This window comes from Phascolarctos cinereus, unplaced genomic scaffold (genome assembly GCF_003287225.1).
Source record: "Phascolarctos cinereus isolate Bilbo 61053 unplaced genomic scaffold, phaCin_HiC Scaffold_3;HRSCAF=262, whole genome shotgun sequence".
In the NCBI taxonomy this organism is placed as follows: domain Eukaryota; kingdom Metazoa; phylum Chordata; class Mammalia; order Diprotodontia; family Phascolarctidae; genus Phascolarctos; species Phascolarctos cinereus.
The window spans coordinates 185,457,121-185,473,396 of record NW_027555736.1 but is presented as its reverse complement, the minus strand read 5'-3'; the positions used below and the strand labels follow the sequence as shown (position 1 = coordinate 185,473,396).

Here is a 16,276-nt window from a genome sequence, read left to right as displayed (position 1 = left end):
GAATATTTGTGTCTGTGGGAGGAGTAGAGCTTGGGAGAGCTTGAGAGAAGAAAGATCCTAGTCTTCTGGCTTCCAACTTTGAGGGAAAACACATGGTTCCATGTTCTCATCAGGTCCCTGAAAGGAAAGACAGACTCTAGGAAGAAGCCAACATGGAAAGGAGCTGGAACCTCCATCCTGTTCCTATCCCTAACTTACTACTATGTTAGAGACATCAGGGAATTTCCCCTTTGGGTGACCTCTGGGACTCTTTTGGTTGAGTTTTCTCTTTCCTAAAGTTCACTCTATTTTCTGGTATATTCTCACCCATTTTCTTTTTCTGATTTCCATTCACTTGGATAAATGGGTCTATTTCCTATTTGCACTGTAAGTTCATTGTAGAACCAACATTTGGGGAAAAGAGTCAAGCATTGGATATATAGTTTGGGGCACTTCTTCCCCATTAGGTGAGTGAAACTAAAAATTAACTCCCTTAGATTAATGCATCCAACCCCCCCCCCCATTTTACTGATGAGGAAACTGAAGTCTAGGAGGTTGTGACTTGCCCAAGGTCACTCAGCAAGTAAGTGTCAGAGGCAAGATTTGAATTAAGGTCCTTTGACTCCAAAGCCATGGCTCTTCTCTTTCCACTCTGTCTCAAAGAAGTTGGAAAGCAACTCTTGAGTGTTTGAAGGAGGTAAATACTGAAGATCACAAATATACAATGCAATGTTCTATATTCTGAGTAGCAGGTAAGCAAATACCCAGATATGAACTTGTCCTCTGTAGAGATGAACTCAACGCAAAAATCACAAAAATGAAGGCTAGAAGACCGCACAGAGAAACTAATACCCTCCATTTATGCCTTGAGTCTGCCCAATGATACACAGTTATTTAACTCCACTTATTGATAGTGATAAATGCCACCTCCAATCCTTATCCACCAGCCCTGAGTTCCCTAATTCCCTAGCCCTTTTCTAGGGTACACAGAACAGTGGTAGTATACTCCAGTAAAAAGAGAATAGATTGGGAGTCAGTAGACTTGGGCTCAATAGGACAAGTTACCTCCCTTCTCTGGGCCTCAGTTTACTTATATGCAAAATGAGTAAATTAGATTAGGTGATGATCTTTAAAGATCCTTCTAGCTCTAAATCCTTAACACCACTTGAACTCAGGGCTTGATGTGGGAGGCCCCATTGGTTCTGGCTAGCCTTTAGTACAGGACTCAACTAGCAAAATGGTTCCTTTAGGCAGTTAGGTGGTACAGCAGGTAGAGAACTGGACCTCCAGTTGGCATAGACCTGAGTTCAAATCTGGTCTCAGACACTTATTAGCTATGTGCTTCTGGACACGTGACTTAACCTCAGTTTCCTCAGCTATAAAATGGGGATCATAATCGCATCTACCCCCCAGAGTTATGGTGAGGATCAAACAAGATACTGTTTGTAAAGCACCTGGCACATAGACGGACTTAATGAATGCTTTTTTCCTTCCTTCTTACTCCGATCCCAGAGGTAGTCAATGTCCAAAAGAGCAGAAAGTACACAGGACCAGCAGTCACACTTAGTGACTACGTCTAGTTCATTTTGCAGTTCTATTTGCCTTTTGGGGCCTATGTCTCCTTTTTCATAAAAAAAAGAAAGGAGAGAGTTGATCTAAATGACCTTGGAACATTTAATATTCTAGGCTCCAAATGTACTTGTGAGATAGCAGCAAGTCCCTCGAGGAGTGGAATTGTCAAATTTTTCATCTTGTGTCCCTGGTGCCTAGATCAGCCCCTTGCACATGGTAGATGCTCAATAAATTATGTAGAATATATAAGACCATAGGATAGGGATAGGATAGTGAATTCCCAGTCAATCAATCAACCCATAAACATATATCAAGTACCTATATACGCCAGGCACTGAGCTAAGCACTGGGTTTACAAAAAGAGAGAAAAGACAGCCCCTGCCCTCAAGGAGCTTACAATCTAATGGAAGTGTCAATAAACAAGTATATGCAAACAAGCTATATATAGGATAAATAGGAAATAATTAACAGAGGGAAGTCACTAGAACTGAAGGGGTGGGAAAGGCTTCTTGTAGGAGAGGGGAATTTAGTCGGGACTTAAAGAAAGCCAGGGAGGCCAGTAGGTAGAGATGGAGGACAGCATGGAACGGCATGGGGGACAGCCAAAGAAAATGCCCGGAGCCAAGAGATGGAGTGTCTAGTTCTGTTTGCAGGACAGCAAGGAGGCCAGTGTTGCTGGATCAAAGAGTACTTGACAGTTAGTAAAGTATAAGAAGACTAGAAAGGTAGGAGAGGGATAGGTTATGAAGGGCTTTGAACAGCAAGCAGAGGATTTTGTATTTGATCCTGGAGGTGATAGGGAGCCACTGGAGTTTACTGAGTAAAAGGAATGAGACGGTTGCACCTGCACTTTAGGAAAATTGCTCGAGTGGCTAAATGGAGGATACATTGGAGTGGGGAGAGAATTTAGGCAGATCCACCAGCAGCCTATTGAAGTAGTCCAGATGTGAAGTGAAGAGTGCCTGTACCAGAGCAGGGGGCAGCGCTAACAGAAGAGAAGGAAGTATATTCAAGAGATTTTGCAAAGGTGAAATCTACAGACCTTGGCAACAGATTGGATATGGGAGGAGAGAGATAGGAAGGAAAAGAGGATTACTCTTAGATTCTAAGTCCAAAGGGATGGGAGGATGGTGATGTCTTCTATTTTAATAGGGAAAGTTGGGAAAGAGGGTTTAGGGGGAAAATAATTAGCTCTATTTTGAACACGTTGAGTTTAAGATGTCTCCTGGGCATCCACTTTAAGGTGTTTGAAAGCTGGAGATATGAGATCGGAGGTCACCAGAGAGGTTAGGAGAGAACAGGTAAATTTGATAATCATCTGCATGGTGCTAATGAGATCACCAGTTGAAATGGTATTGTGGGAGAAGATAAGAGGGCCCAGGACAAAAGGGACACTTACAGTTAGAGGACATGATCTGGATGAGGGTCCAGCAAAGGAGTCTGAGAAGGAGTGGTCAGATAGGTCGGAAGAGAAGCACGAAAGAGTTGTGTCCTGAAAACCTAGAGACAAGAAAATATCAAGGAGGAGAGGCCGATCACCAGTGCCAGAGACTGCAGAGAAGTCAAGGAGAATGGGGATTGAGAGAAGGCCATTGGGTGGAGAGGGAAGCATAGGAGATTGGAGAAGGGATAAAAAGGTTTCGAAGAGCCATGTGGAGAATGGGATCATGAGTTGATAATGGAGGTACAGAGGAATCCACTAGCAATAGCGAGAGCCCAGTTGAGGTTGTATACCATATATCTGGGGGCAGTTAGGTGGCCTAATGGATAGGGTGCTGGACCTAGAGTCAGAAAGATCTTCCTGAGTTCAAATCTAGCCTCAGACACTTACCAGCTGTGTGACCCTGGGCAAGTCACTGAACCCTGTTTGCCTCAGTTCTCTCATCTGTAAAATGAGCTGGAGAAGGAAATGGCAAACCATTCCAGTATTCTGCCACGAAAACCTCAAATGGGGTCATGAAGAGTCAGACATGATTGAAAATGACCAAACAAGAACAAAAAAACCCCATAAATTTGTAATGGACAGAGAATTTTTCATGATATGATTTTCACCACTTCTATTTAGCACTGGTCTAGCAGCAAAGGCAGGGAATGGTGGAAATGATGCAAGGCTCAAGTTTGACTGGACATAATTGGTGATATGATAAGAGAGGACAGTGTAGGGTTGAATCAGTTCACCAGGGGGTCAAGATGGAGAAATGAGGAGAAAGTAGCCAGTGTAAGGGAGAGAACTGAGGGTCAAAGGGTTGGGGGTCATAGTGTGGACAAAGATTAGGGTTTAGCAAGAGAAGGCAGACATGACCAGATAAGGGAATTTTAGAATTCTTGAACATGGAGGTAGTACGTTTGTGGGTGATGACAAAAATCAAGATTATATCTGTCTGCATATGGCTGACGTTGGGTGGAGGAGTAGGTTATGTGTAGTGAATAGGTTGAGGAGCTCAGTGGTTAGGGTGTTTGGTAGAAACTCAATATGTATATTGAAGTCACTTAGATTGAGAGAAGGAGATGAGGAGAGAAAAGTTGTGAGCCAGATAATGAAATCATTGAGGAAGGAAGGGCAATGCCTTGGAGGTCTGTAGACAGTAGCTACCAGGATTTTGATTGGGTGATAGATATGAAGAGCATGAACCTCAAAGGAGGAGGTGTCACTGAGTGAGGGAGATGGGGAGAACCTGGAAGTGGCAATGGGGAGAAAGGAGTATTCCAATTCCCCTACCTCAACCAGTGAGCCAAAGTTAAGAAACTGCCTTTGCCAAGGCATAGCAGCACCTCCTCAGTTATGGGCTCAACCTTGCTGAGAGGTTAAGTCACTTACGCAGGGTCACACAGCCCTCATGTGTCAGAAGGAAGACTTGAACCCAGATCTTCCTGACTTCGAGGCCTCTATTCACCATGTCACATTGCCACTCCTAATCGTAAAATGTACTTAATAATCATAAATGTTTGTTGAAATGAATTGATCTTGCTCTTGGCTCAGGTCATGGACTCAGCCTCAGGCCCACCATCCAGCCCTTGGCTCAACTTCAGCCCTGTTCAGCCCAGAAGCTAAGCTGTTTCTATCTGCCTGGCCTCTAGATGCCGCTAACATGGAATTTTGCACCTCCCTGGGGCCTGAGGCTGCTTGCTCTTTGCACCCTCTGCTATTATTTTCACTTATTAGTGAAATAAATAAACTAATCTCTGAAACAGCACCAATTGGAGAGCAGGAGTAGGAGGCTGGTGACCAGAGCTTTCTGGGACCTTTGTCCCTTGGCCCCTCCCAGCACCTAAGAGTAGTCTCTCTGTCCCTACCTTCCTTCCTCCTGTTCTCCTTTACTCCTATATTATCTCTGTCACTCCCTGAACAGTTATTCCCAACTCCTTGTGCAGAGCTAGACGCCCATGCTTTCCTCATGCCCTTCTCCCTGTGACTCAATGCCCAATAGGGACCCGGAGAACCACATGAAGCAGGTCCAGTGGGCTTACGTTATTGAGAAAAGGACATCCAAAGAGGAGCACTCAAAGCCCCAGATGGATTCTTCCAAAGCTCCAGGTCCAAAGGCCCGAAGACCAAGCCGCTTGACAGTGAAGTATGACTTGGGACAACTACAGACGTGGCAAGAGATAGAGCAGTGGGTGGATTCCCAGCTTCAGGAGCTGTACCAGGTGTGGACAGAGGGGATCTGGGGATGCCTGGGAGAGGTGGGCAGCAAAGGGGATGGCTGGAGCGACAGAATGGAGAGAGATAAAGGAGCCAGAGATCAGAAAGGACTAGGTGACTGGCTGGAGGGAAAGGGAAACAAGCAGGTATAAAAGCTTTCTGTTGTGAAAAATGGGACTTATTCTTCGCACCTTCTGTCAAAGATTCACTGGGGCTGCTCCTTAGTGGACAAAAGTTCAGGTTGGTGTAACGACAGAGCACTGAGAAAGAGTAGGAGTAGAAGTAGGAGTCAAGAAATACGGATTCTAGTGACAGCTGTAACAATAACAATAATAATAGATAGCATTCAGATAGTGCTTTGAAGTTTGCAAAAGCACTATATTACAGGATCTCCCAAGAGTCTTAGTACAATTTTGATAGCTTAATTTTTTTATCTTTATTATTATTCTTATTCTTATCTTTTTTTTGGGGTGAGGCAATCTGGGGTTAAGTGACTTGCCCAGGGTCACACAGCTAGTAAGTGTTATGTGTCTGGGGTGAGATTTGAACTCAGGTCCTCCTGACTCCAAGGCCAATGCTCTATCCACTGCACCACCTAGCTGTCCCTATAGCTTAATTTTAATAGCTTAAAACTGCACTAAGACTTGTGGGACACCCTGTCTTTGCTCTCTTTTGATCCTCACAACAACTGTGTGAGGTAGATGTCATTAGTTTCTTCACTTTAGAGATGGGAAAACTGAGGCTGAGAAAGATCAAGTGACTTACTCAAGGTCACACAGCTAGTAAATGAGGCTGGATTAAAACTCCAGTCTCCCTGACTTCAAATCAAGAACTCTATCCTCTGCACCATCTAGATCTCCCTCTAAGTTGCTGTGGGATCTTGGGTAAGATTCCTCTGGGTGTCAGTTTCATCGGCTATAAAATGGGGATATTACTTGCCTTAGTAATTTGATTCAATTTAACAAATAGTTATTAAATATTTACTCTGTGGTGAGGAGTACAGGAGGGAAAATTAGATGATGTAAAAACAAAAGAGATCAATAATAATCTCTTTAAAACAGAAAGCTAAAAAAATGTTGACTATCTAGAAAACTTTATTCTAATCCTGATTCTGCTGCTGTCTTGATGTGAGACCTTGGGTGAATCACTTTATCCTTCTTGGTCTCATTTTCCTCATTTATAATAGGGGTTTGAACCAGATCGATCAATTCATCAGTGAATCAATTAACAAGTTTTTAAAAAGGGCCTACTGCGTGCTAGACCCTGTGGTAGGCATTAGGGATCTGGGGAGTCAGGAGCAAAGCTGACGTTTTTTTCTGCCCTCAGGTACCCTACAATCTATGGGGAAGATAACATGCACACAGATAAAATAACCTCTGAGGTTCCTTCCAAGTTTTGATATTCTAGGGATGGACTGGGGGTGGAGGGTCACTAACCCCGTGGAGGTAGGGTGCTTGTGATGAATAAACATCAAAGTGCTTTGAAAAGCATGGAGCGGCATAGATCTTAATTCAATTTCACACATGTGGCCCTAAGAGAGGCTGCTGGTGATCGAAATTGGTGCTAGTCTGCTAATCTGGACTTTTTCTCACAACTAGTTTCTGGCTCTGTCTCTGGCTTTCCAGAGGCACCTGGTGGCACAGTGGATGTAGCACTGGGCCTGGTGTCAGAAAGACCCTAGTTCAGCCTTAGATGCTTATTACCCATGTGACTTTGAGCGAGTCATTGAACTGCTTCCTGCCTCAGTGTCTTCATCTATAAAATGGGAATAATAACAGCAGCTACCTCACAGGAGATATTATTTGCAAGGTGCTTAGCACAGTGACGGGAATGTACCAAGTACTTAATAAACATGTATTCCTTCTTCCTGGTCCTTTGCTTCCCAGATAGGGCAAAGACATGTTTTGGTCTTCATCATGGGTAAGTGGTCACTATTTTTACTCAGCCAGATCTGGGTTCAAATAGGTGTCCTTGGACTCTATGTCTTCTGGTCTATCCCTTTGTCCTCTTTTAACTCATGGCTCCAACCTTTTCCGTCCCAGAGGAATAATGATTTTGTTATTTTTAATGAAGTTAAATGTTATTTTTATAACATGTTAGTTTTTACAGATGTTATTTTTAACAGATTCTTATTGATAGTTTTTTAATATATCATCTACATTTTCCTATGTGTTTCCACACCTAGAGCCATACTTCATAACAAATTTTTAATAGTATTTTATTTTTTCCAATTATATGTAAAGAAAGTTTTAAACATTCACTTTTATAAGATTTTTTCTTCCTCCATTCCTCCTTCCTCCCCAAGATGGCAAGCAATCTGATAAACATTATACACATAAAATCATATTAAATATATTTCCACATTAGTCATGTTGTGAGTCATGTTGTGAAAAAAAGAATCAGAACAAAAGGGGAAAACCAAGAGAATAAAAAACAAAAAATAAAAAAGGTGAAAATAGTGTGCTTTGATACGCATATGGGTGTGGATAGCATTTTCCATCATGAGTCTCTTGGAATTGTCTTGGATAGTTGTATCGCAGAGAAGAGGTAAGTCTATCATAGTTGATCATCGTACAATTTGCTGTTGCTGTGTACAACGTTCTCCTGCTTCTGCTCACTTCACTCAGCATCAGTTCATGTAAGTCTCTCCAGCAATAACAAATTTTTTAAAAGAAGAGGAAAAAAAATTCACATAGAAAAATCTGACATGCTATGCAGTGTTCTACACCCACGGACTCCACCTCTTCAAAGGAATTAGGGCAGGTATCTTCTCATATTTCCTCCTTGAGATGGTTTGGTTTTTACAATGTCACAATGTTCAGATTCAATTGTTCTGGGCATGACTGTGTGATTATAATTAGATTGTAAGCTCCCAACTGACCGAGATAGTACTTGGGTTTCAATTCAACTTGACAAGCATTTACTGAACCCATACTTTGTGCCCGTGTCAAACACTGTGCTAGGCACTTGGGGAGAAGAGGACTAAAATGAAGTAGTCCCTGCCCTCAGGGAGCTTCCATTATACTAAGAGAGAAAAAATATGTATACAACCAAGTAAATGCAAAATACAAATATAAGATAAATTTAGGGAGGGGAGAGCACTAGTTAATAGGGTATCAGGAAAGGCACTCTTTAGGAGGTGCTACCTGAGCTGTGCTTTCCAGGAAACTAGAGATTCTACATGTGGTAATCTCATCAGCCCCCGTGGATTCATTTATCATCTATGCAGATGATTCTCAAGTCTACTTATCCAACCCAACCTTTCTGCTGACCTCTAGTCTCCCATCTCCAATCACCTACTGGACATCTTAGAACTCCATGGCGCTAAGACTCAACATACCCAAAAGTGAACTCATTATCATCATCCTGAAACCCTCCTCCCTCCCTAACTTCCCTATTTGTTGAAGAAGTTATCATTATTATTGTTGTTCAGTCATATCCAACTCTTCATGACTCCACTGGGGTTTTCTATGGATGCTGGGGTGGTTTGCCATTTCCTTCTCCAGCTCATTTTACAGATGAGGAAACTGAGGCAAACAGGGTGAAGTGATTTGCCCAGGGTCACACAGCCAATAGTGTTTGAGGCTGGACTTGAACTTAGAAAGATGAGTCTTCCTGACCCCAGGTCCAGCTCTCTATCTACTGAGTCACCTAGCTGCCTCCATCCTTCCAGTTTACCTCAGCTCAAAACCTCTATGTCTGCAGCCACTCTTCACTCCCTCACTGTCTGTTTATATCCAATTTGTTGCCAAGCACTATTGATTTTACCTTCAGGACTTCTCTTTAATATGCCCCATTCTCTCCTCTGACACTGCTACCACCCTGGTGCAGGCCCTTATCACCTCACCCATGGGCTATGTAATAGCCAGCTGGTTGTTCTGCCTGCTACAAACAAGTCTCTCCATTCCATCCTCTGTTCAGCCACCAAAGTGATCTTCCTAAGATGCAGGTTTGACTAGGTCATACCCCCTCTTCAGTAAACTCCAGTAGCTCCCTATTACCTCTAGGATCTTATAGAAAATCCTTCGCTTGGCGTTCAAAGCCCTTCATCATCTCTCCTCCTCCCACCTTTCCAGTCTTCTATCTTGCATCCTAGCCTCCAAGTAATCTTCAGTCCAGTGACACCAGCCTCCTTTCTGTTCCTTACATAGGACTTTCCACCTCCTGGCTCTGGGAGTTTTCTTTGTATCATTTAATGTTTTATTTTCTTTCTTAATTACATGTAAACAAATTTCTTTTAGTATTCATTTTTAAAAATTTTGAGTTCCAAATACTCTGGGCATTTTCACTGGTTGTCCCACATCCCTAGAATTCTCTCTGTCTTCATTTCGGCCTCCTAGCTTCCTTCAAATTCTAGCTAAAATCCCTCCTTCTACAGGAAGCCTTTCTTGATCCCCTACAGCCTTCCCTCTGTTGATTATATCTCCAGTTCATCCTGAGTGTAGCTTGTCTGTATATAGTTGTTTGCATATTGTCCCCCCCATTAGACTATGAGCTCCTTTTGCCTTTCTTTATCTCCTTAAGCACTTCACACAGTGCCTGGCATATGGTAGATGCTCAATAAAGGTCGGAGTTAAGAGGGAGAGCATGCCGGGCATGGGTAACAGCATATGCAAAGACACAACAGAAAGAGGAGGTGCTAGTGTCAGGCATGGAGAGCAGCAAATAGGTCAATTTGGCTGAAATGTAGAGTGGAAGTCAGGGAGTGATTTATAATTGGTCCAGAAGGCACAGTTGGAGGCAGATTGTGAAGGCCTTTAAACGCCAAAACTAGGAGTTTGTATTTTATCCTAGAGACCTCTGGGGACCATTAGAGCTTCCTATGCTGGGGAATGACGCAATTAGATACAAATAAATATCAGGAATATCACTTTGGCAGTTATGTGGAGGATGGATCAGAGAAGGCAAGAGACTAGAGGCAGGGAGATAATTTAGGAAGCTTTTGTAACAGAGGTGACAAGAGCTCAAACAAAGGGAGTGGTCTTGTGGTGGAGAGGAGCAGACAGATGCAGCAGCTGTGAAAGTGGAATTGACAGGACTTGTCCACTGATTAGTTCTGGGATGGTAAGAGAGAGTCATGAGTCAAGGATAACTCTGAGGTCAAATACCTGAGTCATGGAGTCATACCTGCGTGACTGGGCGATGGCCCCCTTTACTAAGGAAATGGAGCAAGTTTTGGGGGGGAAGATAATGAATTCTATTTGGGACATGTTGAGTGACTTCAAAAGGGGTTTGTGTAGTTGCTTCTTGTTATTTGGGAAAGAGAATAGCAAAGGAAACCTCCTAATCAAATGGCATCATTTAAAAGCCAGTCTATTTTTCAACTCAACAAGCATTTAAAGACCTGCTATGTTCCAGGCACTTTGATAGTGCCCTGAACACTTTCCAGGGTGGAGATAAAGAGACGAAAAACATCAATCTCTTGCTCAGCTAATGCACACCCCTCTTTTTACAAATGAGGAAACTGAGGCCAAAGCAATGAAGTAATTTGCCTAAGATAACATAGTGATTGGAGATGGACTTGGCAGAGTGGAAGATAGAAGTGGCAGTGATGGACTTGAATCTGGAGCTGCTGACCTCAAATCAACAACTATTTCCACCTCGCCAGTCCTTAAAGGAAGAGGAAGCACCTGAACTGGGCTTTGGAGGAAGAGAATTATCAGAGAGGTAGACAGAGTGATGTTCAGGAAGGGAGGAATGCTTGAATGTATGGAGATGCTAGAGTGTAGGGTGAAATTCGGCAGTATCTATTAATCTAATCTGGCTGGTTAGTAGAACAGGTGAAACGGGGTCTATCTGGAGTCAAACTGTGGAGAGCTCTGAATATCAGGCTAATAAGAAGTTTGTTCTTTTTGATGTCAACTATGTAGTTCTTTTTAAATGTCAACTAATCATAATTACTTAAGTAAAGTGATAATAATAATATTAGCTCACATTTATAGAGTAGTTTGCAAAGTGCTTTACATGTATCACCTCATTTTATCCTCACAACAACCCTGCTATTATTATCCCCATTTTACAGACGAGGAAACTGAAAAAGAAGTCAAATGACTTGCTCAGGGCCACAAAGCTAGTAAGTGTCTGAGTTGTAGCACTTTTATTGGTATTAGTAGGCATTGTGCTGTGGGAGGGGGGTTGCAGTTATTTTGTGACTTAGAGTCTCTCCATTTCTTTCTCTCTCTCTCTCCCTCTCTTTCTGTCTCCCTCTCTTTCTTTCTCCCTTTCTTTCTTTTTCTCCCTCTCTTCTTTCTTTCTTTCTCTCTCTCTTTCTTTCTCTTTTTTTTTCTCTCTGTCTCTGTTCTCTTCTCTAAAGATCTATGTTTTTCCATTTCAAATTCTCATATTCTTGGTTTAAAATTCTCATATCTTGGGTATATAAGAGTTAGTCCTCCTAGGATCAAAATAAAATGGTTCCTAAAAGGACTGCATTTTACCAAGCAGGAGGAAAAAAACCCAAATAACTCTAAGTTATGGAGCCCCAGATAAGGAGAAAAACACCCAGGTATGCTGGAATACCACTCCTAAGCACTGTCCGGAATCTGACATTAGGTTACCATGGCAACTGTCCAAAGTGCCAAGAGTTGGCACGGCTCCCAGTCCTCAGCAGGAAGGAGTATTCTAGCTGGGGAAATCCCGGCCAAATGGTCACTGTGGACAGAGGTCAGGCCATTATAGTAGCCTGGTCCATCTGCCCTCTATTCCCTTAAGTGTTTTAATTCCCTCTTCCCCACCTGCCAGATTAGCTCCTTGGAATCATGAGCATAGGTTAATAGACTGAGAGCGGGAAAGGGCTTGGGGATCATCTTGTCCAACTCCCTTATTTTATGGATGAGGAGATAAGGACTCAGAGTAGATCAAGGTCTTGGTCAAGTCACACAGGTTGTAAGCTGGAGATGTGGGATTTGAACCCAGGGCCTCTAACTTTTGATCCATTCCTCTTGCTCCCTGCACCGTCCTTTTTGTCTTTGTATACATAATACCTCACATGTAATAGGTGCACTTGTCGATAGATCCATTATTCCCAGGCCATATTCTCACTACCTGGAAGTCATATCCCACTTTACCTACCTTATTGATTTTATGGGACCCAGGACTGATCTCTCTCACCCTGATCAAGTGTCCTATCTTTGAGGACACTGGGGCTTCTACTTCTTTCTGTGTCTGGACTCTACCAGTTCCCCAAAGACTTCCTAACACAATCTAGATAGATGTGAGCCTGAATTTTGTACCAGAGTCCCACAAGAGAAGAGACTCAGCATCGCCTCCAGGGCTTCTGTTGACCTGAAACAGAACATGAATGTGCCCTCTAGTTGTGAACATGATTAAGAACATGGGACCCTAGATTCGAAGCTGGAAGGGACCTTAAAGGGCATACGGGCAACCAAAGATTTCATTTCACAGACGAGGACCCAGAGAAGCCATGACCCATAGATACACAGGTAGTGAGTGTCAGGGATGGAATTTAAACTCAGTTCTAATTTCCCTCTAGAAAGCTCAAGAGACAAGTGTAACTGGGGGGTGGAGATACAGGAGCTGAGCAGAGGTTCTAAATTTGGGAGAAGGGTCACAGTAGTGTGAGAACTGTGGGAATTGAGTGAATCATCATACTGATTCCATCTTGTGACTCAATTCCGGATCTAGCTCAGTTCCCTTTCTATTCAATTATGGGTCTAGTCCAATTTCTGTCTTGTGAGAAAACTCTGTTCAATTATGGGAATTGTGAGAAAACTGTTGCATTGTTTGAACCCAGCCCTGTGTGGCTGGGAAGCTGGACCACCTCTACTTGCTGTTTAGAGACCCTTAACTAAGAACCTAGATTGTATTGACCAGAAACCCAGTCAGATCCAAAGACTGATGCATAGAGTTTTCTCACCATTTTCTCACGATAATTCAGCTTGAGCCTTTGTTTCTTCAGTTATTTTAGATGTCACCCATCAGAGTAGAGTCTCCTATCCTAATCTTCTCCTCAGCTCCATCTAGTAATCACTCAAGCACCTAATATGTGCTAGGTATTGGAGATAAAAAGTCAAAGAATGAAACAATCCCTGCTCTCACTCTACTGGGGCAGGGAGAGATAGCATGAACCTGTGTAAGTACATGCAGTGGGGCAGCTAGGTGGTGCAGTGGATAGAACACCAGCCCTGGAGTCAGGAGGACCTGAGTTCACTTTTAGTGTCATCCTGGACAAGTCACTTAACCCTGATTGCCTCCAAAAATAAGTCTATGCAGAAAGACGGCTAATATGGAAATGTTTTGCATGACTTCACATGTATAATAAGTACCATGTTTGCCTTCTCAATGGGTAGAGGAAGTGCTAGAAGGAGGGAGAGAATTTGGAATTGAAAATCAATATTTTTTAAAATATGCAGAATAAACATATAAAATAAATACAAGGAGTTTGTCAGGAGGGGAACTGGGGTTGGGGAGGGGGTTGCTGTAAAAACAACTTTGTATAGAAGGTTACATTTGAGTTATATCTTATGAAAGGGAGGTGAGGAAGGGAGTACATTCCAGGTGGTCAGTGCAAATATGTGGAGAGAGGAGATGGTGTCATATATAAGGTACATAGAAATGGCCAGTTTGGTTCTATCACAGACTTCAGGATGAACATAATGTGTAGTGAGGCAGGAACCTGCTGCTCTATCCACTGTACCACCTAGCTGCTCACAATAGAACATAGATAATGCCAATATGTGGTTTTCTAAGTCAATATACAGTCATTCAGGTCCTCACATATGGATTAGTGGCTCCATTCCTATAGGAATTTGATACCACTGGTCTAGACTTAGGAAAGTAATGAAGAAGAGGTTAATAATGCAGATTAAATTTAACAATAGGGCAGCTAGCTGGTTCAGTGGATAGAACACCAGGTCTGGAGTCAGGAAGACATCTTCTCAAGTTCAAATCAGACACTTACTAGCTGTGTGACCTTGGGCAAGTCACTTAATCCTGTTTGCCTCAGTTTCTTCCTCTGTAATGACCTGGAGAAGGAAATGGCAAACTACTCCAGTATCTCTGCCAAGAAAACCCCAAATGGGGTCATGAAGAGTCAGATGTGACTGAAAAATGACTCATATAATTCCTCCCCCTCAGAGAGCTGGTTGTTAAACATTTACCACCACATCCCTGAATTGCTCTAAAACTGTTGCTTGAGATCATTGGTAGAAGGCTCAGGGAATGTAGTCATCACCAGACCTGAGGCCTGGTCACTGTAGGCTAATAATAATACTGAGGATGATGATAATAACTGGCAGTTAGATATTAATTTAAGGTTTGCAAAATGTTTTACATCCATGATTTCATTTGAGTCCAGATTTTCAGAGGGGTTAAGTGATTTACCCAGAGTCTCCCTGCTACTAAATGTGAGAGCTGACTTTTAAAACCATTGCTCTTCCTTTCATGCCAAACTGCCTGTCTGATTCCATTACAGGAGCGATTGTCCTCTGTGCCTGAGTTTGACCTAGAAGACTTCATTGAACTCTCCACGGAAGAACAGAAAAGCAAACTGCAGGTAGGAGGCTCAACTCCAGAGTATTTTACCCACTACAGAAACAGGAAGCTTGGGGCTAAAGAGGTGTATGGCAGGGAGTCTGAAGGCACATGAGGGGAAGAAGAAGCAGACAATCCTCTGGTGGCCCTTTGTGGAATGAGTAAATTTAGGTGAAGGGAAATGACCAGGGCGCTGGGTAGAGATGGCCAACTGAACACCCTAGGGAAGAGCTTTAGGCTCTCGTTGAGGAAGGACTCATAGTTTTTTCCCCATGAGCAGCGAGTTTGAGTTGGGGGAGAGGGTCCGAAGACTGTAGGTTTGTGGGAAGGGTTTGCTGCCCTGGGTGACTTATCATTGATTCTCTTCTTTCTAGGTGATTCTCCAAGAGTGTGTCCGTCCTACAGAGGTAAGTGTGGCCAGTTTGCCCAGGGAATGAGAAGAGGCCAGAGCAGGTGTCTGGTCTGTCAGCCAACAAGCATTTATTAGGTGCTTACTGTGTGTCAGGCTGGAGATATAAAGGCAAAAACAGTCCCTGCCCTCATGAAGCTTACATTCTAACATGGGAAACAAGTTGTAAATGACGAGATATATGTAAGATATATATGGAGTTAGATGGAAGGTCATCTCAGAAGGGAGTACGGGGGAGTTAATTTTACTCTGTATAGGGAGATGGTTGGGGGGAAGGTGGGTAGGATCTCTCCCAGAGGTCTGAATAGTGGTCAGCACCTCCCAGGGACAGAGCTGTGGTGTGGTGGAAGGCAGAAGGGGTGGCTTTGACTAGAAGTGACATGTGTAAGTAACGTCAGCACCTTTTTCCTTTCCAGCCCTTTATCTCCGAGTTGCTTAGTCGCGTCAAGAAACTCCGGAGGCTCAGCCGGCCTCAGAAATAAAACTTTACATACTGCCTTCCCCACCCCTAGATCTCAGCCGACTATGGACCCTGTGGGCCTCACCCTTCCTGCCTCCCAGAGCCACCCCCTCGACCTTGCGGCTTCGTGTGTGGAGATGGGCGGCACACCCCCTCAGGACTCATGGGCCAGCGACATGGAGGATGAAAGATGTCTGGACACTGTCCTAGGGGATATGGTGCAGAAGCAGCTTTAGCATCTTAGCAGACCAGCTGGGCCTCCCCAGTGACTGGACAAATGACCCTGGGTCGGTGTGTCTGGGGTTCTTTGACAAGCCCCTGACTCATGTTTTGAATCTGGAAGGGTAAAGCCCATGGAAAAGATATCAGTGTGGAGTTTTATTGGCCCAGAGGGAAATGGGGTGAAAGATCATTGGCTATTTGTAGCAAAAGTCCAGATGGACGGCACAGGGCTACGTCTGTCACTGTCCCAGCTTTACAATTGTTGTAGGACTTGACCTTTACAACAACCTTGGGAAGTAGGTGCTATTATTATCTCCATTTTACAGATGACAAAACTGAGACAAATAGGGTTAAGTGACTCGGCCAGGGTCACACAACTAGTAAGTGTCTCAGATGGCATTTGAATCCATGTCTTCCTGACTCCAGGCCAGGTTTCTGCTGTGCCACCTAGCTGCCTCTTGAAGGAAGCAGACAGTGCATAGATCTTGCATACGATCCAATG

General features: G+C 43.4%; 1 protein-coding gene across 2 annotated transcripts; it reads left to right on the top strand.

Moving 5' to 3' along the window:
- The first annotated feature begins 4,824 nt into the window (after positions 1 to 4,824).
- Positions 4,825 to 15,795, top strand: PPP1R14D (protein phosphatase 1 regulatory inhibitor subunit 14D). Of its 2 annotated transcripts, none has more exons than XM_021009364.2 (4): positions 4,825 to 5,199; positions 14,625 to 14,705; positions 15,058 to 15,090; positions 15,605 to 15,795. In XM_021009364.2, exons 1-4 carry the CDS (start codon positions 4,936 to 4,938, stop codon positions 15,737 to 15,739), a joined length of 513 nt encoding a protein of 170 aa, XP_020865023.1. In that variant the 5' UTR covers positions 4,825 to 4,935; the 3' UTR covers positions 15,740 to 15,795. The 2 variants fall into 2 exon arrangements, with proteins under 2 accessions (XP_020865023.1, XP_020865024.1); XM_021009365.2 differs by having other exon boundaries at positions 15,509 to 15,696.
- Positions 15,796 to 16,276: the final 481 nt, after the last annotated feature.

Bases quoted from the DNA above. Each gene is read 5' to 3' on its own strand.
- PPP1R14D (XM_021009364.2), top strand. From the start codon at position 4,936: ATGCTTTCCTCATGCCCTTCTCCCTGTGACTCAATGCCCAATAGGGAC. The intron at 5,200-14,624 runs GTGTGGACAGAG...ATTCCATTACAG, and splicing joins AGCTTCAGGAGCTGTACCAG to GAGCGATTGTCCTCTGTGCC. The intron at 14,706-15,057 runs GTAGGAGGCTCA...TCTTCTTTCTAG, and splicing joins AACAGAAAAGCAAACTGCAG to GTGATTCTCCAAGAGTGTGT.